Genomic DNA, 23,767 nt, shown 5'->3' on the forward strand with positions numbered 1-23,767 from the left:
AAAACGTAATTGCAAATCAGCGGCGAATCAATGTGAACAATTCGCGATGCTCATTGTTCGTACCAGTAATATTGTGCGATTCACACTGCCACGAATCTTTAACTTGCTGCAATAAGTAAAATGCAGGTTCAATTCAGCTAATATATCATTTATCCAATTGGCTAACATTAAAAGTAATAACATTAAAATTTACGAAAGTAAATTTGTATTTATAATCAAAAATTATCTAATAATCAAAATTTATCTACGAAAATTTTTGTGTCTTATGCCTAAACCTTATTCTCATTGTAAACCACTTTTGAAAATCGGAATTAAAATCAACGAGCATGAGAAATTTCCGTTTGCCGGGACCACGTTAGACATTTTGCTTAATACCTGGAAATCAAGCAAATTTTACGTTTTTGATGTGCAATTTTTACGTTTGCCTTACGCTACTTGCCACCGAAGTTTTGCTCAATGCCAGGGTAGTACTTTCAAACTCGTGAAGTCTTCTCACTTTTATTTATAATTATTTATAACGCTTGTTGAAAAGTTGATTCAACGATAATCTATTGAAAGTGATTAAACTATTCGAAAATTCAAGATAAAAAATAATCGACTGTGTATTGTTGAATTGCAAATGCTAGTGTGATAATTTTCGAAGGCAATATCACGAATAAAATATTTTGCTAACAAACGCGTTGCTGTTATGTAAAAGTCTAGTGGCCTTCCCTGTTCACTGAACATCGATTTCAACGCAAATGGCACGTGACATTTACAAATAGCTATGTGCAAATGAAAAATAATTAAAAATGAGCCTCTATAAGCTCCACAAGGGAATATACTTGAGTCAGTGGTTTAAACGGACTTCAGAAGTCTGTTAGCAGCGAACTCGGAGTAAACGTATTTCATCATTGTTCCGTAAAAAAATTAAATTTGAGTATTTATGATCTGCAGATCTAATTTGGACCAAGCGCCAACCGTATCTGTGAAGAAGTCAAATTATAAGAGCTTTGAAGCAATAGATTTGAGTCGTCGGGCACAGGAAAGTGCGTTCGGGGGTTATTTACGACATAATTTGAGAGAAATGAACGAAAAGGTCAAAAGACGATGTAATAAGGACGGCTGGGAGGGAGGGGGGCGAGATTAGCAGCCGAAAATGGCACGACACAAGGGGAACGTGGCGGCCGACAATGGAAGGCACACGTACAAGGAACGAGGATCGTTGGAGCCGCCGTCGCTTGTTTGCTCCGTTTTTCATTAGCCTTTATCGTCGAGCCAATGAGGCTGTTGAAATTAATTAAAGTTAAACAAACCCTAACTTCTCGAGCAAGCAGGTTAACAGACCTTTGACGTCAGAGATCAAACACTCGAGCTTCCTCCCTTGATATCTTTCTACTTGATGAACGGCGCGCTGATTAATATTGCCCGACATGCGTGTTGACGACAGCATTGATTTCTTTGGCTTAACGAAACTGATTGCGATGCGTGTCACCAAGCGCACGATTATTAATGACAACAAATCAATAATTAACTAAGCAATGACGATGAAGGTGAAATTGTTTGTCAATAAGTCGGCCGATTCGAAATAATCCGCACAAAGAAAAATGAAATGATTATAAGCGAACGAAGTAGTATGGTGGTGAAGGGCAGAAGAAAAAACATACGATATGTGTCGAATGAATATCAAGTTTTTAATGTTCGGATAATTAACAACGAGTTTATAATACAAGAAACGACTAGGGCTGCAGGCTCAGTACATCGTTGAATCTGGGCCTGATTGCCTTAACTCATCCTCCCTCTTTTTTCTCTTTTTTGGTACAGCTTTCAACTATCTATGTTACATTCATAAATAAACTAAGGGTAGTGATTTGTGCTGCGCACCGCACGCTCCTCGTGCGCTTTAAGTATACATATAAAACGTCTCTATATCTTAAGTAGACAGGTAACGTATACAATCTCTTTCTCAACGGGACAGCCTCGACAATTGGTGCAATTCGAGCTTACGGGCTACTCAGCCGTAATCGCTCTCTTATCCCTACTTTTCACGCTGCGAGTACTCTCGCTCTGGCAACTCTCTCTCTCTCTAGCAAGGCATTATGTCTGTCTGTTAGGCTCATCTCGCTCTCACGCGCTCGTCTCGAGTGGCGTAAGTTTAAGAGAGCGAGAGAGAGAGAGAGTGCGAGCAAAGGGAACGGGCCCTTCCATCTCCTTAAACACACGGATCCCCGAGTTTCTACTCAGTGATTTGTCACACATTTACAAGAAGTGGTCATAGTACAGTGAGCGATCAAACGACAATGAACAATATTTACAGGCTGGCTTCGATTACGCGTCTACGGTACATAAATAATGAGAGGTAATGACGACGTTACAAACGTACGTGTACGCGTGAATAGGACAGGATAAACAAGCAACAGCTAAAAGGAGAGTGACATATCGGACGCAGATACGTTCCCTCGCCCTTCACAGCGGCCAGGCTGAATCACTGGATTGTACGTACAAAGCGAGCGAGCGCGCGCGCGCTGCTTTCCAACTGTCGATTAACGACGCATGATCTCGTCGATAGTGAAGCCGAGCTTCGGAGGTTGCCGGCGCGTCGCCGCGGGCGCCTGGGCCAACTTGTCCAGCTGCGTCGTCACTTGAGCCAGCCTCGCGTGCGCGACGACGGCCTGCTGCTGGCGCTGCTGCTCGATCACGCGCAGGTCCTGCGGCGCTTCGCCATGGGTGAGCAGGTGGGTCTTCAGGTTGCTGCGCTGGTTGAAGCTGCGCCCGCAAACGCGACACTTGTGCGGCGACTCCTCCATGTGCAGGATCCTGTGCACGGCCAGGGTGCGGCTCTGGCAGAAGCCTTTGCCGCAGTCGGAGCACTTGAACGGCTTCTCCTTGCTGTGGATGTACCTGTTGTCACGGGAGAACGCGCAAGAATCACTGACAGTGTCGCAATGCGAACGGGCGTAGCGGGGGGGGGGGGCAACAAGGTCTCCCTCAGGCAGCGAGACGCTACTGGACAATTACAAAGCGGACAACCGAACTTACCGATGATCTCTGAGGTGGTCCTGCCTACGGAAGGCTTTGCCGCATATGTCGCAGGAGTAGGGCCGCTCGTCGGTGTGCGTCCTCTCGTGGATCAGCAGGTTGTAGCTCTTGGTGAACTGCCTGTTGCAGAACTTGCAGATGAACTGCTTCTTGGGTCGCTGCCCGGGCAGCCGGCGCGCGAGGAAGGCCGAGGGCGGCGGCGGCGCAATGGCGAGGGCGCTCAGCGTGATGCCCACGTGGTGCGTCGTGGACATAGTTCGGTGCGGTTGCTCCTGGGGCGGTGGGCAGCATCCCCGCGCGGCCATCATCGCGGCGTTGCGCAGCCAGTGCTCGAAGAAGGTGGCGTGCTGGTGGTGCTGCTGTTGTTGGGGCTGCCAGCGACCACGGTGCTCGATGATGTGCGGCGGCGTCTGCGGTGGCGTCAGCGGCTCCATGCTGTCGGCGGACAGGCGACGGCACCGCGACAGCGGGATCGGACTCGGACTCACTGTCGGCGCACTGTCGCTCGGCGCACGAGCACACGGCGCGAGCGTCGAGTTTGCGACGGGCTGGTAAGACGTGGGGCGATGCGTGGCTCGCGACTCGAGCTCCCAGACGGTACTGAGTTGCGTGGGTGCTGCCGAGCAGCGCTAGGCGAGTTTGGCTGCCGTGGAGCTGCTGCTGCCGACGCGCGGGGGCACTCGAGCCCCTCCTCCATCGGCGTACGGTTGGCTTAACGGCAGCCCGAGAGGCGGAGCCAAGCTGCCGTGCTGCAGTTCTCTCTTCCACGATCGGCAGGCACAGGCAGCCGCGTCGCTCGATTCTATCGCTCCCCTCGGCGCCATGCGCTACCCTCTTTACCTCCTGTCTTTGTCTACCTGTCTAATCCGCGACGCTTCTTTCTCCATCGCGACGTATCTCTCGTCCGATCCCGGACGCTTCCTCGTCCGGCGTGCTTAGGCCGTCGCCTTGCGGACCCGGTCCGATCACGCTGCAAGGCATCCGCTTTCGACTGCTTCCAAATCTATTGCAAACGAGCGGCCGCCTCTGTGGCTATTGTGTTGCCGGCTTGCGCTGTGCGTCGAGCGGCCACGAGATACGAGTCTCTCTTTGTGCAGCCTGTTGCAATGTCGATGCCAGTTGCCCAACCATTTGCCGGACAGCCGACTCCCGAGTCGCGACCTCGAGAGACGAGCGCGTCGGCGCGTTGGCTGCTCGTTCGATTACCCGCTGCACGGCCGATCGCGGATGGCAGCTCGTTTGCGCGATTCACAAATCTGCCGATAAAGAAAACAAAGCGCCCGCGCGGCTCCTGGCTGTCCCACGCAATCCGGCAGTTAAACGTCGCGCAAGCGGTTTCGCGTGCGCCCAATACAGAGAGCGCCTTGATATCGAGTACAAACGCGCGAGATAATATCAAAAGTGCCGCTCGTGCGCGCGCCTGCTGCTATATAGTAGCTTTTATAATCCGACTCTCGAGCCGACATCTGCTTATCGGCTCGAATTATCAGGGGCGGCGATTTCTTTTTCATTTTTTTTTATCGACACTCGCAGCTCCCTGTATATATTTCACGACTGCCAGTGGAATTCTCGAGTGTCACACGAATCCGACTCGGTTTTCAGTACGACTGATACTTCTGTTTTCGCGCGATTCGAGTTCCGCCTGCCGATACGATGTGAATCATTCGCCAAGTACGCTCGACGATTTCTTCAACGCTCGCTATGCCGGCGTCCGATTTTTTTAATGGAGTCGTTTCGTGGCTGCAAGCGCTGGCTCGCACGATCTGCGCCTCGCCAGATCAGATAAGCCTATTAGCTATTGCGTCGCTGGCTCCGACGAAATTAAGCGAAAGAAAAGCCGAGCGACAATAAAGTATCCAATACAGAGACGTGCCTACGCTCTCGTGGCACGTCTTTGTCTCCGGGACATTGCGCGCGCCCGTGGCTTTATCAATTTACGAGCGGAGTCAGACGGCTAGTCACCAAAAGGTAAACACGCTCCGCACTGACGCGCGTAAAAAAACATACGCGCGCGACGGAACTCCCGCGTGCCGCTGCAATCTCGCCGCGATAGCGTCTAGGAGGCGACTCTGGCCCGTGGCTCGGGCGCGCGAGAGCAGCGAATATTAGGCGCGCCGAGGCTTCAGCGTGGCAGCGAGGGCGCAATGGCCGCGAGCGACGTGTGCGAGAGATGGCAGGCCGGATAGACGCGCCTCTCTGCCGCCGGCGGGCCTGCCACGCTAACTCGGTTTCGAGCTCCATCCTGCGCGAATCTCTCTCTCTCCCCCTGCACTGCCTGAGCGAGACGCAGTGCCACCCCGCCGTGCGCTCCGTTCGACGAGGCTCTGCCTTCCGCGCCGCCGTCGCCGACTTGTCAACCACGACGAACCGCGGCCAATTTAATCAGCCACGCGGCAAGTAGCTAATCGCCACTTTGATTCGAGCTGCTCTCCACTCGGCCGCTCCTCGATAAAAATGTAGCTGTGCTTTGGTCATAGGTGTACAAGCTCGCTTATCGCGTCGCAGCTGCCGAGTGTACCGTATTCGTCAATCTCAGCTTGGAATCAATCGATATATTGGCGTATCGGCAGCTTCTTGCGCGTAGCGCCGTAGTCAAGATATAGCGCAGACTCGTTTGATAAGGAAAAAAAAATAAATATAAGGAGGGCAATTTGTCAGCGTGGCAAGCGGCTGCACGTGGTATTTGAACCTGGCGTTTGTCTGGGGGTCGGGCAGCAAAATTACCAAACACTCTCCGTGGCTGGAAAACGCCGGATAGGGAGCGCCGAGGAAAATAATAAAGTAGCCTCGTAAAAACCTTGCAACGAGAGAGATTTTCGTGGAAAAAGGCGAGCAGCTCGCGAAGAGAGAGAGAGAGAGAGAGGTGACCGCACGCATGCCAAGGCACTCGAGAAAAAGTCGCGACGGAGAATGTGCAGGCGGCCGTTGGTGACAGGCCACAAGTACGAAATAACTTGACGGGCCTAATCACCTACTTCGCGCGCGCGCGCGAGCGCGTGATATCCATATTGTCCTCGGCGCAGAGGCGTGCGTTGCTGCGGCGCAGACGCATCGCAGAAGGCCCCCGGCCAGCTCTCCCAGATGACGCGCGACTCACACGAATGTCACGCTCTCTGCCACTTCTCTTTACGAGCGCCAACACTTTCTCGTCTCGGCCTAAGTGCCCGCGGGCTCGGCAGCCTCGACCGATTTCCCGGAAAACTCGAGGAAAACTGCTTCGCACGTGGCATCCCCGGCGAGACGTGCGCTCGATCGACCGCCACCAAGTCACGGACCGAGCGAGTAGCGAGTCCGCGGACGAGGTGTTTGCGTACGCGTTTAATCTGTTTCGACGTTGCGGATAGCCGTCGCGGGCACGGCTTCGGGCCTCGTCGCCGCCAAGGTCGAGAACGCACAGCCGAGCTTACCGGCTCCCGAAGATAATTGACAAATGAAAATCCCTTGTTTTCTTCGAACACATGCTCCGTTAAACGCGCCCTTGGCTGTACCAGCGGGAAGTCCGTCGGCGGCAGCACGAGTGTTATCCTATCCGAGCAACGTGGAAGCGAGCGCGACTTGGGGATTCGACCCAGATTTGTGGCTCGGCCCATAATCGGCTTGCAGCCCGCAGGCTTGCGCTCGCGCGGCACATAGCCCACGCATTATACTTGTTCCTAAAATATTGACTATTGTTTCGGAACGCGCGCGCGCCGACCTCGTCTTGTTCCGTGAACCAAGCCTCGACGTTTCATTTGCTCTCGTTAGACTTTTTTTTCTTCCTCGCCTTCCTCTGCTTCTTTTTTCTTCCTCGTCTTTTTTGCTCGCTCGTTTGTACGTTTTTACGCCCCGTGGTCGTCCTTTTCCGACACGGCTCAGTTATTTTTTTTTCTGTCCAAGGGTTTTCAGCGGCGACTCTCGCGGGGCGAGAGCCACGAGCCAGCAGCAATCCTTGCTAGCGTTTTCTCTTTCTCCTTGCCGCTAGAAGTCACAACGACGGAGATATTTTATTTTTTTATTGGTCCCGCACGCGCGAGGTTAGCACACGCCAAGGAGGCAGTTAAGTGGAAAACCGTTTTCACTTTTTACCGAACAGTGGCTCGGAGGAGCCCTTTTTTACTGTATTCACGAGAGAACGCTACGCAGGTAGAGAAAAGTCACGCGAACGTCCGAGAAGGGACTGACCGAGTGACGACGATTAGGGTTGGGAGAAAGGTTGCAATAAAAGAAACAAATCAACTGTGCCCAACGGTGCATGTTCAAAGTGAAATTTATATATTGCCCTTCATTGGCTGAAGTTTGAAAAAAAATAAAAATCGTAAGTATTTATGCAGTAAAACACCGTAAAAAAGACCGGAATGTACGGCACTTTTTTAACCGTACGGCCTTTCCTTTTATTATTTGACCCATTGACTTTCTTTGCGGGGGAAATGTCGCCGGGAGTCAAGAAGTTGAAAACTCTGCTCCTGTCTCAAAAATGGGAGCTGAAAACTTGCGCGCGCGCCTAGCTGAATATGATTTATTGGCGCTCAAAGAATATTACATTAGCATGACGTAATAGACTTACGAATAGGCAAAAACGAGAACACAAGATTGTCCCAAGTCAACTAGTATTTACGAAGGGGAACAATGAGATCTATATCTCTGTTGTAGAGCGATTCTTCAAAAGTCAATATATTTTTTCGCTAGGCCCTCATTTCAAAGGAAAGCAGGACAATAAAAGTTTCGGGCCGCGCGCAAAAGTCAGAAATCTATGCTACGGAAAAATGCTAAAAAGGAGATCGCCAACTGCAACCTGCATTATAATATGCGGGTGTAAAAGAGAGAGAGAGAGGGGGAGAGAGGATCAGGCCATAAGACGAGGAGGCTGAGCGTCGCGCACGCAAAGGTCCGTGCAGCCTGCTGCTACTGCAGAGTCGTAAAAATAATAAATATGAAATCGTAAAGCAATTGTTCGTCAGGGATTAGATGGATGGAGAATCGAGGATGCCAAAGCAGCAAGTGGACTTGGAGGTCGCGGGCGAGAGCGTCGAGATGCGTCGATGTAACGCGCGGCAGTAAAGGGGAAAAAGGGAGCAGCCTGAGGGCACTCGCGCATTCAGCCGGCCGCGAATGACCGAAGGTTGCGCTTCCAGGCTCCATCACCCTTTTCTCCGTCCAGGTCATTTGCCCTCCGACCGTTAGCCGCGCAGTTGCACCAAGACCTGCCCGATTTATCACGTCTTCAAGTCTGACAATTTATTGAACGGAAGTCAACTCTTTGCATTGTCTCGCTTCCATTCTTCCTGCGGCTCAACCGGGCCTATTATTATGCAGCTGTTTCTCCTACCGGTTACAGTGCTCGCTCCATCGTGCTGTGCCTACTTGCGACGTTCTATCGATGCACTTGCGCCAAATACCAAGCCAAACTTGTCTTCAACCGTGTATAAACTCGATTGCTTCGCTTTATGTTACGATGAGGTTTCGTTTCAGTATAATAATTGTTCACTCTCGTACGTCAATAGAATCTTTGTGCATACTGAAACAGCCGAAGATCATAGAAAAAGCAGTCTTTTTTCCAATAAACGGTACATTCGGGATAGCGAAATTGATTTCTCTAGTTTGAACGATCTTCCGCGACGAATTTATGAAAGGAAATGAGAGAGAATTGCTTAGACGTCGCAAAGGGCACGAATAAAGGCTTGAGTTGCGAGAAATATACGACAGGCGTCGAAAGAGCCGCTCAGAAGGCTTTCACTCTGACGAAGACTTGCGAAAATTTATGCAAAAAGAGTTGACCTCCCGCGGAGAAGAGCAAGCGGGTGTGCACGTCGATCGCTGGATCTAACAACGGCAGGTAAGGGTTGGGAGTTTACCGTACGGCAGTAGTCGGATGAATATACAACCGTGTATAGTCGTGTCGTCGTAGCATGGATCGGTCGAGCGGCAGACGCTGCCGAACTGCGATTTGCGCGCACTGCCGCGGGGACACGGCGAATCGGACTTGTAAATCGTGGGCACTCGCAGACGAGCGGGCCAAGACGAGCGAGCAGCTGGGTCGAGCTGGAAAGTGGAAAAATTGGGTCAAACGGTAGGCACGGGAGCCTCTGCGGCATTTACGGCGCGCAATTAAGCGAGGGCCATCGGGCGCAAGATTACAAGGGAAAACAGGAGCTGTGCAGGCGGCAAGTGCTCCGCCCCGATGCACTTTCGTGTCAATATTTGGGGAGCGTCTCGCTGCCAGTTTTTGCGCGCTTGCGCAACAGCCGCGCCCCGACGGACCTTCGCGCGCGACAATTAGTGCCGTCTAGCCTGCGCGCGCCCCTGCGATACAATGGTCCGCGCCGAGCAGATCCTAGATATATATATACACACATAGCGCTGAGCCACGGGCAAGATTTCTCTTGCGCAATTTCGGAGAGGCGTTCGGGCCCGTGTTTGCACAAGCATAACGACGTCCAGGCTTTCTCGAATTGGTTCTGGCCTCGTTGCAATCGAAGGCAGCGTTCCCAGGCTACTCGTCGCCTCGTAAGTCGGACGCGGGAGGGAAAATGATTTGTTTGGTCTACACGGTGATGGGTATCTCGACGAGCGTTAAACAGACGCCCCCCGTGGTCCTTCGCTCGCTTATCGACCGATCGATCGATCGCCCGCGCGGCCTCGATCGCGCGCGCGCGGGTCCCGTCGTCGACTCCGCCGCAGCGCGCGCGCACATGCGCGCGATGTTGGTGGCAGCCAGGCGGGTCATCTGCTCAGTGTCGCCGCGGGAGAAAAACAGATGCCCCGCGCGAGCGCGAGCACGACTGCCAAACGCCAGCCGAGGCGATACGCCTGCGCGATAACGAGCGCGTCCGGTGGCCCTCTTTCTCTGCCCTCGGCGCGACAGTCCCGAAGCGCCTACGCTCCGCACCGCTGGCGGCGCTAGACCGACCGGACGCCAGTAAACTCTCCCCCGGGTCTCGCCCTTCGTGCCGGACTGAGCGCGTCTTTGCGCAACGCGCTCGACGTGTTATCGAGGCGCTTCTCTCGTTTCCTTTGTCGACCTGCAGCGCTGCCAATGGCCACTTTGTCACTTGGTCCACCAACGCGACGACTCGCCAACAAAATGGCGATCCCTTCGTGAAAGCCGACCGCACGGAACGTACAGCCGACTTGCTCCGATCGATCTCGACGGAAACGCGCGGTGGGAAAGATCGCCTTATCGACGTCGTGTTGAAATACCGATAACGCGTTCGGCTGATCCTCTGCTAATGGGGTGTAGCGCGAGGCTCTCGTGGGTGTTTTCATACAACAGAGATATCCGGGGAGGCTTTTAAAGTGAAGAGCTCGACACACAGACGAAGAAAGAGAGGCCGAGAGGGAGAAGGAAAATTGAAAAACAAGTCCTTGCGCGCGCGCGCGCACACGAGATTAGCGGGTTTATCGCGCGCGACATCACAAGAACCGAACTGTTGACAGATGCGTTCTCCCGTGCACGATGCGCGATCGGGGCGAAAGTTGGGTGTTTAGGCGGCTGCCGAACGGGAGGGATGCTGAGGGCGTGCGCGCGCGCGCGCTCCGGTCAAGCTTCGTCATCACGCGCACGTATAACATATTGAACGCGGCGCCGCGTCAAAGCGCGCGAGAGATAGCACGCTGCGTCAACGGCGGTGCCATCCTTTGATGTCTGCTTTCGCGCCTTCGCTGTAAAAACGCTGTGTGTATAGGATACGTGTGTATATTGAATGTATGGGGGGGGGGGGGGGTGTCCGAGATGCGAGAGAGAGAGCGGGCTTATTACACGTCGGCGGTTTCCGGCGACGCTCCTCCTGAATCAACTTCCAGAGTGCTCGAACTTTCTCGCAGGTCTTATCTGCCTACGTATCTGCTCGCGTTAATTGGCGGAACGACGTCGAGCAGCGGATCAAACCGAAACTGACCGACGTCGAGGAAAACCGTGAACGTCATTTTGCCAGGGTCACTTCTCATTTCGTAACAAGTGTCAACTCCGACCGGTGGCGCTCTTCTCTGAAAATAGGAGTTTGATGTCGCGCCTTGTTTGCCCTCTCCGAAATCCATCAATTCGTAGAAGTCATTTGAACGCGCGACGACGAAAGTAGCGTTCCAGTTCAGAGCTTAAAGTACATGTACACACGGAGATAAAGAGGAGGATTCCCGAAAAGTGCGTGCCTCTCCGAGCGAGCCGAAAGCAGAACACGCGCACCTCTTTCCCGAAAAATAACGACGAGCGATTCTCCGCGAACCCGATGCGCCGTACGTGCACGGTGAGCCCGGGAGAGAGAGAGAGAGATAAGATAGCGACATACAAGCGTAATTAAAGCGAACGAAGAGAAAAAAAGAAACGGCGATTGTAAAAGGCCCGCGGCACCTTTCAATCGCGACCTCTTCGAGCGCTTTTATCGCAGAGAGACACTCCATTATCTCGCGTTTCCGGGTAGCCATATTAAACGTAAACATCGGCTATTAAAAATCGAGCCGAACCGAATGAGCTGCACACGGCTTTACGCACGTATACGGTAGTGTGGATTAATATACCGATCCACTGACGACAGCGACGGGAAGGCTCGTTTATAACACTTTTTCATCGTAATGTTTGCCGTTGACCGATCGATTGGCTTTACCACGACTCATGTTACTTATTCACTTCGTCATGTGAGCCACACGACGAAAAAAATATAAATTGATAATTATCTGTTCAATGTCACATTCCATTTTTCCCCCTTTCCAGTGATGTGCAATGACTATTTGTACTTAAATTAAGTATCACGTCGTTTTTGTAAATAGAGAGTGCACGTATGCTTTTCCCATTTACAATGATTTAATATTCCCATGATAATTTTTCCAAAAAGACGTCTAGTACTTGTATTCGTTTGTTTTTATATCGTTACTTTCAATAATCAAACGTACCTCGAAACGTATTCGTCGATTGAAAGAGAAAAACGACAGAGTTGAAATACGCGCTGAAAAATGATTTCTCAACTGCCATGCTGAAATGTCGATAAGAGATGGAACGCAAGCGTCTACAAGCCACGTCAAGGATGGAATAAATGATGCAGGTTGCGCTGTCGTCGGCAAGGCTTGGCTTGAATTTGGCCTTTCGTCAAAAGGTACGTAGGATCTACCCGAAGAGAAGCAAAAACCGGGAGGGTTGTAAAAGCCGAGCAAGTCAAAAAGCCAGTAGATCCGGGCGCGCGGAGATAGAGTCGGAGCTGCTTGGCACGCGCGTTTGGGGCGGAGCCAAGCATCGGCGGCGGCGGCGGCGGCGGCAGTGGCGGCCTTGACGAAGGCCTTTCAGCCTGTGAGAGACGAGAGGAACAGCCACCCGCTGTCAGGCGCTTTAATGAAAATAAGTAATATCGCAAACAGGCATTGTGGCCTCGTAAAGTTGCGCACAATAGCACCGTAAATATGAAAGTATCACGGGGCGCAAGCGCGCGCGTGTGGAACGAGCTCCTCTGCCGTCGTTCCACGCGCCGCGCAGAGTCGCCGCGCCCCGTCGAAACCTGGCCCGAGAATATTTCGCGAATCTTTTGGCCGAGGCACGTCGAAAGCCTGGCGGGCGTGCCACGAATGCTGCGAAGGAAGCCGGCCTTGCGTAACACAGCTCTCTTTCCATTACCAATGCATGCCATATTACGCTTAGAAGTTTCACCGCGCGACCGACAATACAACCCAGCCGTGGCAAGGAAGCGTGCCACCAAGGACATCTACGTCGCTCGCTCGCCAGCCACCAACTGTTTTCCCATGGAGACAAGCCCATAATACTTGTGGAGCGCGTCGTGGTACAATACCTTTTCGAATCCAGCGCTGCCGTCTTTTCTTCGCCTCGCTTCGTTTTTTTCTTTCTCATCCCTCCGCGCTCCACCCTTGCTCCAATCATCGGCGATTGTGCTTGGATGCCTCACTTAAACGTTGCCAGCTCCGACGTCTCTGTTCGGCCGACAAATGCCGCTCTCAACCCAAAAAACCTCCCTAAATGACTTCAAACTAAAACAGCACGCTGATTTCAGTGTTAATCGGCCGATATGTTTTGGACGACAAATGTCCTCCACGACCTAGTGAAATTATGACTTTGGGTATCTAAATATTTAACATCTGTTGGCACCCTTTGGCTTTCCACGAAAAATCCCGAGGTACACTTTTTTAACTCAAGCATTTTTCCATTTGAACTAACAGCTGCGCAAGTTAGCGTTGCATCCAAGATGAGATGAGGTTTTCTTTGGCTGCTCTTAGTGAATGCGCTCGAAAGAAAAATCAAAATTTTATAAAAGCAGGCTTCAAAACAGTAAAGTAATTTTTTTGTAATAAACGGCTTCGCTCAGTCCGTAATGCAGATTCGAACGAAGAAAAGGAGCTCTCCCAAAGTGATTTCCGTTTGCTCTAACATTCATGAAAGCGTGGCAAACTAAATTTTTTCAAAAAATCAGATGTTAGGCAAACAGCGACTTCACGGAGCCTGTCATTGAGCATTGAGATTTTTACACTTATAACGAAAAAAATTGTAGCTTTAAGAGGAACATTTTTTTACGATGGTATCTGAGTTAGGACAATTTTTCGACCGAAATTAAGTAAACTAAAAATTCAGCGTTAGACCCCAATTGATGCGCTCAAGTTTCTGGAAACGTCATTTTAAAATAAATATTTTGTCCACCTGGACATTTTCTTTTGACATTTGTTTTCTGTGGATAATGCAAATAACAAAATAACGAATTACTGTTTGGTTAGAAAAAGTGAGCTTCGACTATAGAAATACCTAATCTAACGAAAATTGTTGAACGTTACTCGAACCGTTAATTGTTGACCTGTAAGTTCAATTAGTATTCAATATTTCGTGAGAGTAAAAATAGAGAAGAACCGTGTAGTGTATGTGATAAAAATGTTTTTAAGGTGTAGGTCGTGATTTATGGTTTTGAAGCTTCGTAAAAAATTCCAAGTCACCTTGCTTGAACGTATAAATAGCCGTTTTGTGGGTCGCGCGAATGAACATAATCTAGTAGACATTTGGAGAAAATGTAAAATTAATGTCAATTTTTGGGCTCCTAAAATATTCAAAGAAAAAAACATCGGTCGTGACCAATTTCTCAAAGTAGAGCGCAAAAGAAGCTCGAACTGGGAGGGCTGGCGAAGACGTTTCCTCGAGGGCTCTCTTCGGAAAGGAAAAAGGTGCAATAAACAAAATCGTTTACAGGCAATGCCTCTCGCACAGGTCGTATATTTCGAAGGTCTCGGTGCGTGTGACAGGGAGGGAGGGGGGAGAGCCAACGGTAGTTATGAGTCCTCAGTAAGTAAAAGTCAAAACGATCGGTGGGAGCTGCGTCGTCGCGGTGGGGGTAAAGCGAAGCAGAGCGACGGTAGCGAGGGCGAGGGCGCGAAAGCAGAGCAAGCGAGCGCGGAGTGGAGGGAGGAGCGCGCGGTCGAGAAGGCACGCGACCGTGTTGTGTTGTGCGAGGTTATATATAGCCAGCGACGACCCTGAAAGTCGCAACGGCCCTGACGGACAAATGACTGATCTGCGAGCAGCTCTTTTGAAGTCTCTATAAGCTGTGCGACGCAAGACAAGGCATCCTTGGACGATCGTTAGGGCTACCCCTCGCGTCGCGTGCCACTTGACCGGGCGACATTTCAATTTTTCCAAGTTGCCCGCCTGAATGCGCTTCTTCTGCAGCACAGACTCCCTTCGGCCTTCGATGCCTCTAAAGGAGCCGACGAAGCGCGAGCTGTTTCGTTCTGCCCGCCCGCGGATCAAATCCGACAATGGGAACTGTCGACGAGAGAAAAAAAAAGCCCAATGCAATGGCGATAGGCGAATCCCAATGTTCGCGCAGAGCAGGTTAAAAAGCGTCGAAGGAAGCGCGATGTCAAAGTGGAACCTAAGCGTGAACGCGCGGCGTTCGATCGATCGGAATCCGGCGGAGGCGGCGGCGTACGACAGCAGCCGTGCGCAGGTCGGCTTTATAACGTAGACGTTGCAGTGGCCCCGGGGCTGCCAGGTTCGCTGGGAGAGAGAGGCACCGGGATTTCAAGCCATTACCGGCACAAAGCTGCCACCAGATTGCCGACGGGCCTTTGCACCGCCGAGCAGCAACCCCCGTGTCTACTCGCAAAGCGAAGCGCCCGCTTCGTTCGTATTCATGATTTAAATTCAATTGGCTTTTATCTGCCGTCCCGCGGCGAAACTCCCTTCATAGCCTTCTCTCTCTCTCTCTCTCTCTCTCTCTCTCTCTCTCTCTCTCTCTCTCTCTCTCTCTCTCTCTCCCCTGTGCTACATCAACCTGCCACGATAAAGTCACCAAGATTACAGAACAACGCTGTTACCTCTTCTCCCTCTTCGCATGCATTTTATATCTTTTTCGGTTTACATTTGCTTACACTGCTATTTCCTCTTGGATGTTCAACGAATACTAGTTTAACATTAATATCTCGAATAGTCGACTAATATTTTAAACGTGCTTTGTGTTGACGAAAACAAACGATTACTGATTTGGTAAAGCGTATCATTAACATTTACTAATTTCAATTTAAATTAATTTCAGTTAGACGAGTACAATCTAAATAAAGCATTATTATTGAACTTCGATACTGTGACGGAATCATCGTTTAAATTTGAGGGGTGATTTACTTGTAAAAACGTTATTTTCGTTTATTATCTTCAGCAGTTTGCCCTGTATGCTTTGTATTCTGTTCAGCAAATTAATTACCGCCTGCTCCTTCCCAAGTTATCATAAGCTATCACGTAATTAAACAACAATCAAAACTTCGAAATGAAATTTTCTGAAAAAAATAAAACCACATCGATGATACACGCTTGTGCTCCGATAATGTTCAAAATACAATGGTTGATAGTTGAATCTTTCATTTTTTCCAGCATAAACGATAAGTGGAATTCATATCCCGTTTCTGCAGTACAAACAAGTGTGCGTCGAATAAATAATTTTAAATAGGACAATTTTTCTTTTTAGTCATCATAAATTTCAGGTTTTAAGTTTGCTAAGATATTAAGATATAAGATAACTACGCGCGAATTTGAACTTCGGAAAATGATGATTAAATTATCTGTATAACCAATACAAATAAATAAGGTACAGCTGTCTTTTTGCGAAATAATTTCTACATAGAAAAAGCAAAAAGTGATAACTGTGTATGTGAGTGGATAAGAAGGAAATTGATCAAATAATTTGAAAAATGATTAAAGAACTAAGTTTATTTTTCAGCTATGAAATGCTGTTGGACTGATGAAACGCTATTCAAAACTTTATGATAATCATACTTTGCATAGTTATTAAAATGTACTTATATACTACAAGTATTTTTTGTCACAAGTTTGTAATATCTTATTCAAATTATTTATTAGTCATATCGAACAAACATTTTACATGTCGAAAATTCAATCGATTACTTTTAGTAATAAAAATGTACACATAAAGTATGTTAACGGTTTTGATGATTAGATAGACTATGTGCATCCAATGTCGGATCAAGAATAAGCTCTATGTATTTATTCGTTTTTTTCCGTGTTATATATTTGGACGGTAACATGAATATCTTATCAGCATCTGACTCAGTGATAGTACTTTCAAGTACATTGGAAAAAATTATTATTTTGGTTATTTTGATTTATTTTCGTTATCATCAAAATCGTGTAAAGGTACGCAAAGTACTGGTATTTACTTACTATTGACTTCATATATATGTATTAATTTAGAGATTTAATTTTCATAACACAATGTACATTTGTCGGAATTGAAATCAAAAGCAAAAGTTTCTGACTACGACCATAAGTTCGTTGAGAAATCATGAGAAATCATTTTTACTATTGTTTCCTCTGTTAAATGTTATCTTATATATACGGTCAGATGCAGAAAATTGATTGCTTTTTACAATTGATCTTTATCTATTGTTGCAATTCAATCGAAACTTTTCAGAGTATTATTTTCTTTCTATGTCTCATTAAGTTCCGTTTACTTGCTGTTCATCATTATTAGAGGTATGGTCCTATTTTTATTAATACATACAAATACTTTTTGTTTAAAACTCGAAAAAGAACTTAAAAATACTTATGGCGAGCAGCATTTGAAAAAGTGTACAAAACAGCATCACAATATATTAAGATGGAGATTCAAAATGGCATCTTCTGTTATAGTACATTACGCGACAAGCTGTGGGAAGTTCTGCGAAAAAAAAGTTTACAATAGTAATTTATTGTCTACTTAACGATAATATGCATTAATTTTGTAAAGAAAATCAATGATACATAACTATAGTTGAACTTTAGTATTTTTTCCAATATTTAGCTCTACGGTTTAAAAAATAATAATTTTAACAAAAAAGATATAGATAAAAGTTATTGCTTAATAAATTAATTAATTCCTTAATAAAAAATCAGTAAAGACACCATTCTAAAACCATTATATTAATTATAAATCAAATAAAAAATGATATGATTTTGAAGATTTCTTGCTTTTTCAATATTTACTAGTAAACTAATGTACTTAAAGTGAAAAGCAACTTTTATTTGAAACTTTTTCAGCTAAAGATATTGTTTTTTAAATCACAGAACTAAATACGGGAAAAAGTGCCTGAAAAGTTACGCATCAACCTTTTTTCCGGAAGCGAGTAATCTTCACGCCTGTGGGCATCGTCCATTTCGTTGAGGTATTCCGAGCTTATTGATGGACACGTAGTCACAGTGAAACGGCAGGTAGTTGCCAACATTTACCAAAGCGAAATGCGTGTGCCTTTCCTACCTGTTTACTTTATTGCACTAGTTCTCTTCGGATTTTAAATATGTCATCGACAGATAGATACAAATGCTTATTGGACGAAATGCTGGCGATTACCTGCAGTCTCACTCTAACGACGTCTATTTTGTAATTGAAATAATTTACTATTTTAGCATTACAGAGTTATCGTAATCTCAGATCAAACCCTTGTGAAAGTAGAAATATTATACAAAAATGATATATACCGAATCGATTCCAAATTTGTATATGAAATTCTCAATAAAATGCTTTCTTTTGGAATAACAGCTAATTATCTTATGACATTTTAATGTCACAAAAATTGAAACGGTTTGATAAACAAATCGCGTTCAACTCAGAAGTTGAGCCCGCTTTGTTTATACACAAGTAATGTTCCTAAAAAGTTTCAACTAAATTAACTCATTTACTTGAGAGGAAAACTTTGAATTATAGTACATTAGCTAACTAGTCCGGGAATAGTACATTACGATACAAGTGCAAGAAAGCAGATTCTTGTCTCGTGTGGTGTTGACGCTCGAGCGACACGAGGAACATTCCCGAGCATGTGTCGTCTCGTATTTTTCGAAACGACACGTGGAAAGTGCGATTTTCAACGCATGTTTTTCGTCAAACATGCGGGAAAGACGTACTTTGCGCACGGGGTGTCGAAAAATAATTGATAATGATTCTACACTATCCGGGGTAACGAAAGAAACAAATATTATTGTCAGTATAACGATCGTAAAAACAGCATCCTTTAGATTCATTTTATCTGCTAGCGTTTTAGTATTTTATGTAAACTTTTTTATATATAAATGACTCCTATTCCATGCGCTTTGAACAAGCTTTTAATAAAATATTGGATAATGTTGCAGCAAAATATGATAAAATTTTTAATTCCAAATCTACGCTATCTTGTTTTTGGCTTTACCTTAATCAGTAACATGTTTCGAATTTATGCCTCTGCTATGACTGGTGGTGATATACACTGCCGGATTCGCGACCCGCTAACTTAAAATTTCAAAACCATATCGATAATTGAGTATATCGATGACACCAAACGAGGTTAGGCTCTAGCCTTACTTTGGTTGTTAAGTTGTGCCCCCGTAACTTGCCGCACGAAGCCCATTTGATGTCAATAGATGCTCAGTTATCGAACATAATTCGAATTTTAAACTTCTTCATTTGCGAATTAATTATCTAGACAGTGTGCAACCAACTTTTATTAAATTTTCTTCATAACATTTAAAAACTAATATTATTTGTAAGCTAACAGTAACCGTATTACTGATTACTTAATATATAACAAAATGAATGGTATATGCTACGAAACGGAATAATCAAATTATTGACATTGAAAAAATTATTTCTATAAGATTATACCAAGATTATTTGTCATGGATAATATTGTAATTATACGAAATACACATTGCAAAATTAACACGTCTAGGGTCGAAATTTTAAACAGGAAATAAAGCAAAATAAGCTCTCGGACATACTTTAAAGCGTCAAATTTAAACTTAATATTAACATTATCATTTTTATTTTATATATTCATTTTAAAAAAACTATAAAAAACATATTTTTGTTTATATCAATATCAGCCCCTACTGATATCAACACTACTATTAGGGCGTGACATCAAGACTTCTGCGACCTCTCGTGACGCGACATAGAAATAAGCAAGAACGTACTTTAACACGGACAGCTTACGAGAAGTAAGGCGTTTATATAATATATTAATAACAATCAAAGAAATTTGCAAATGATTAGGTACGAATTCAAACCACAGAAAATTTATTGAAAATAAGTTGAAAAAAGCACTTAATTATATCACCTGGTATTAAGTTTGACACATGTCCATTTACACATTGCATCCATTACTATTACATTAGATAAAAAGAGCGCTCTGCCCTATACTACCTATGTTAAAGGGCTTGCTGGTTTATTTTTCTTTTGCGCCAGGAGAGCTTACAACAGTCTACATGTTAGATCTCGATGGACGTGAAATAGACATCTCTCGTACCTCCCTTCAATATTTTTATTAATTAAAAAGGTGTTAAAAGTATGCGTGTTGATTGGTATAATTATTTGGTGGACTACGCTTTATAGAACGATAAAATAAAAACGTTAAAAGCGCGTAGCATATTCATTAGATGAAAACGCTATGGTACCAAATTTAAAACAAATTTTATACGGCATCTCTCTTTTTTTATATTAAATTTTTAAAAACATAAGTATATGCAATAAAATCGTACAAAGAAAATATTGATATATAACGTAAAAAACAAAAGTAATCTTTATTCAAAATAGTCATAACTTACCGAATATTCAATTTAATATCGACATAGTTAACTCACAAGTATTACCACAATAAGTGAATACAAAGTAGTCACATTCTCAAATTTAATACAATATATACTTATGTACTTATTTTTTCGATTTTCTGGGGAGTAAACGTTCGGGGCAATGATCATTCGAATTACTGGATGTTTGGGGGAATGGAAGGGAATGAATAAATTATATTAAAAATACGCCTAAACGTTCATCCAAGTTATTTTAAGGAATTGAACGCCTATGAAAAAATCACAGCTAAACTTGTTCATAATAGTTGATCCGGATACAAATCGATAATAGTCTAAATTTTCAATTCTATTCTTTCAGAACTAATATGTTTATACATATGCAAGTATTGCCTAACCAAAAAAACGACTAACTTTTTTTATGTAATTTATGTTTAAGTATATTTTGGATATTAATTTGAAAAGGGGCTTTACTGTAAAACGATTTTACTGATATTTAGTTTGCATAGTACTAAGCACACACCTGTTTTTACATTATCAATTTTATATTCCTCGTATATATACTTTTTTCAAGAAATTTTACAAAAATAAGAATATTCATTTTTGGATACATATCAAAATAGAAACTTACCTTTTCACTTATCTTAAGTTATCTTTTTGAATTAAATGCTTGTTGATAATAATCAATTCGGATTTGGTCGATGAACTTGTAATATCCGTTTTATTGATGAATATAGATTATGCTTATTTTTAATAATATTAACATCCTTTTTTGTTTTTCTTGTATCAGCTTACTGCTTAAAGCATTATTTAAACGTAATCACTTCCGATCTTTCATAAGTTTTATAAAACTTTTCTAACAGTTAACCATTTTGTAACTTAATACAAATGTTAAAAAATCAGCTAGGTTAATACGTTAAACTAAACTAGATATTCTTTCTTATTTTGAAAACGGTTCATTGTTCATTGTGACAAATTGTGACTATATTCAGACTGTACAGAAAAGAATTGGTTTACGCATGACCGCAAAAGCGCGGGAAGTGGGAAGTCTTGCCATATTTCTTCTTCCCGCCTGAAGTTTATTTTTGTTGACTGCCATTATTGACGCCGATTCGCATACTGTTATTTTGTTATATAAAGTTATAGTCTTGACACGATTGAGTATAACTTAAATTTTATTTACTACTTATTACGTTAATCATTATGGAGAACGAAAATATTACAATGCAATCTGATGAGCTCCGAAAAGATGAGACTGAATACATGGAAATTGTAAGTTGCTAAAGTACAAAGATTAACCTAACAGAAATAAATTTGTCGTGACATACGATCCCTCCATTCCATTTATATATACTTGTATTTGATTATTACAAAAATAGTCATTTTAAGTATAATTTCCTTTTTTAGCTTGATATTCAATGTACAAATAAAACGTATAAATTCTGTATATATTTGGTTTTAAATTCGATGTATTTTTAGTCTTAGTCTTATAAAATAGTTATTGTTGTAAATTATATTTTTCCTATCTAATATTTTTATTATTTTACTCTAAAGCATGAAGAGAAAGCATTTATGCAAGAGACTCAAACAATCCCAAAAGAAATTTCTATTTCTCAAAGTATCAGCATTAATAAATCTATGACATTCGATGATATTTTACAAAGCTGCGAATGGGAGGTCGATGATTTAGCCTGGGCTCGCATGAGCATTTACCCTTTTTGGCCTTGCATTGTCACGTATGATCCTAGTTCATTGATGACTTACAAAAAAGTTCAATGTAAGAATTTTACAACATAATATGTTTCCTTATGACTTACTCATTTCTTATAAATAATGTTATCTTTTGATTCACAGCTATTCGAAATTCTAAAACACTCATGATTCATGTTCACTTTTTCAATGATAGCGGTAGACACTGTTGGGTACCTGCGCATCACATGATCCCTTTTGTAGGTATTGAAGATTTTCGAAAAAGAGCTAATATGGTGACTGATATGATACGCAAAAAAGAACCCAAATTTGCTGCAGCATTAACAATCAAACCTAGTACTTTTTTAACTTGGCAAAAAGCAGTGGCAGAAGCTATGGATGTACTTTATGATCTTGATCATTCATCTTTAGAAAATTTTAAGATAAATGCTAAGGATATAGTCAAAGTTAATCCCACTAAAAGTACTATTGCTAGTCGGAAGAGAAAACGAAAATATGATAAAAACACTGCAAAGGTAAGAAATCTGAGTGAAAGTACGTACTTTCAATAACTGATTTAAAAAAACGCTTTTCTAAGGTGACCAAAACCACTGTACAAAGTAATGGATCAAACATAGATTCAGAGATAGATGATCCACAATTAGAAAATTTGAACTTAGAAACTCCTCCAGTTTCACCAGCAAACGAAGAAGATTTACGAGTAGCAGTTTATCAAAAACAAAAAAGAATTTCCAAAATGATTAATAAATTACAGCCACCTGATTTCGAAGTATATTTTGAACGAAATCTGTACACTATCAAAGAACGACATCCTGAATCAAACGAAGATGAGATTCGTGAGTACTTGCAAGATATTTGGAATCAGATGTCAGTAGAAGATAAACAAAAATATCGATCCACTTATAAGATTGAGGCTGATAGTTAATTTATAATACGTTGTTTAATAAAAAGCATTTCCCCATTAAGTAATTTAGATAGGTCATGAAATACTTGAAATCAAAATAATTACTGGATGATATATTATTTTAGAATTATGTTTTGAATTATAAATATTCAATTTGAAGTAATCTTGAATTCACATGCAATTCATTATTTTGATTTCTCATGTCTCACTGATAAAATGTCAAGTAAAATGTAAAAGTTTAAAAGATATGAAACTTACTAGTCAAAACATTCAATTGACAGTTTCTAATAATTAATAATAAAAAATTAATAAATTGTGCCAATTTTAGTTTGAAACGTCAATTGAAAATGCACTATTGCATTAAGTTGAGCTTCAATACATGTTGCATGAAATTATAATTTAATTGAATTCCTGTCAAATTGTACATTTTATTTTATGAACTGATTATGCAAACATTAATGTACGCTAAACTTGTAATTTTCAAAATGTGAGCATTAAAAATTATTTCTAGTAAGTTGCATATCAGAAGTATTCATGATTTTTTCAATTGTTAAATAACTTAATTTTTTAATGAACTCATAAACTTTGTGTATTCCAATATGATTTTAAAAATGATTGATCAATGCACATTCAGATTTGATAATTAAAATATTTTTTTGTCCGCGCAAGACTGAAAGCAAGTGCCTTATGCTAATATTTTCAATCTAGATCAGCTGACTGTAAAGCACGAAAATTAATATTATAAGTAAATTTGTATATTGTGTTTTTTTTTGCTTTTTAAATATACATAACATTATTATTTATATGTTGCAAGGTCACGATGGACTAATTGAATAATTTCTATAACGAATGAATTTGATGTATAAATGAATAAAACGTTAAAGATGTTAGAACTTAGACATTCCATTTTGTGACGAATTAAGTTTTATTTTCAAAAGTTTCAAAAATCCCAAACAACCGGGCATAATGACTGCAATATACATTTACCATATTTTAGACTTAACGTAAATTTATATAGATATGTTTACAAATTGTTACATCTGCAATATGAGTGTAGCTATGAGACTGCAATCATCACAGAATAAAGTAATTTTAAAATAAATTGAAAGTTTTATTTTAAAAACCATAAGATAACCACT

At 43.5% G+C, this 23,767-nt stretch overlaps 2 protein-coding genes across 2 annotated transcripts; one reads left to right on the top strand and one right to left on the bottom strand.

Annotated features, from left to right (window-relative positions):
* Nucleotides 1-1,668: 1,668 nt before the first annotated feature.
* On the bottom strand, nucleotides 1,669-3,604 carry LOC131673370 (protein odd-skipped-like). Its single transcript, XM_058951300.1, has 2 exons — nucleotides 3,019-3,604; nucleotides 1,669-2,880 (listed from the first exon to the last, which is right to left on the bottom strand). Exons 1-2 carry the CDS (start codon nucleotides 3,450-3,452, stop codon nucleotides 2,523-2,525), a joined length of 792 nt encoding a protein of 263 aa, XP_058807283.1. The 5' UTR covers nucleotides 3,453-3,604; the 3' UTR covers nucleotides 1,669-2,522.
* A 17,456-nt stretch (nucleotides 3,605-21,060) lies between these two features.
* On the top strand, nucleotides 21,061-23,712 carry LOC131673364 (histone-lysine N-methyltransferase NSD2-like). The gene is made up of 4 exons (XM_058951289.1): nucleotides 21,061-21,286; nucleotides 21,569-21,791; nucleotides 21,869-22,239; nucleotides 22,302-23,712. Exons 1-4 carry the CDS (start codon nucleotides 21,218-21,220, stop codon nucleotides 22,647-22,649), a joined length of 1,011 nt encoding a protein of 336 aa, XP_058807272.1. The 5' UTR covers nucleotides 21,061-21,217; the 3' UTR covers nucleotides 22,650-23,712.
* Nucleotides 23,713-23,767: the final 55 nt, after the last annotated feature.

This window comes from Phymastichus coffea, unplaced genomic scaffold, assembly GCF_024137745.1.
Source record: "Phymastichus coffea isolate CEN01 unplaced genomic scaffold, Cenicafe_Pcof_1.1 PCOF00174, whole genome shotgun sequence".
NCBI lineage: Eukaryota > Metazoa > Arthropoda > Insecta > Hymenoptera > Eulophidae > Phymastichus > Phymastichus coffea.

Excerpts from the sequence above, each read along its gene's own strand:
- LOC131673370 (XM_058951300.1), bottom strand. The coding sequence starts at position 3,452 with ATGGAGCCGCTGACGCCACCGCAGACGCCGCCGCACATCATCGAGCAC. Across the intron at positions 2,881-3,018 it reads GACCACCTCAGAGATCATCG|GTACATCCACAGCAAGGAGA; the intron begins GTAAGTTCGGTT and ends CCGTGACAACAG.
- LOC131673364 (XM_058951289.1), top strand. The coding sequence starts at position 21,218 with ATGGAGAACGAAAATATTACAATGCAATCTGATGAGCTCCGAAAAGAT. Across the intron at positions 21,287-21,568 it reads AGACTGAATACATGGAAATT|CATGAAGAGAAAGCATTTAT; the intron begins GTAAGTTGCTAA and ends TTTACTCTAAAG. Across the intron at positions 22,240-22,301 it reads ATGATAAAAACACTGCAAAG|GTGACCAAAACCACTGTACA; the intron begins GTAAGAAATCTG and ends CGCTTTTCTAAG.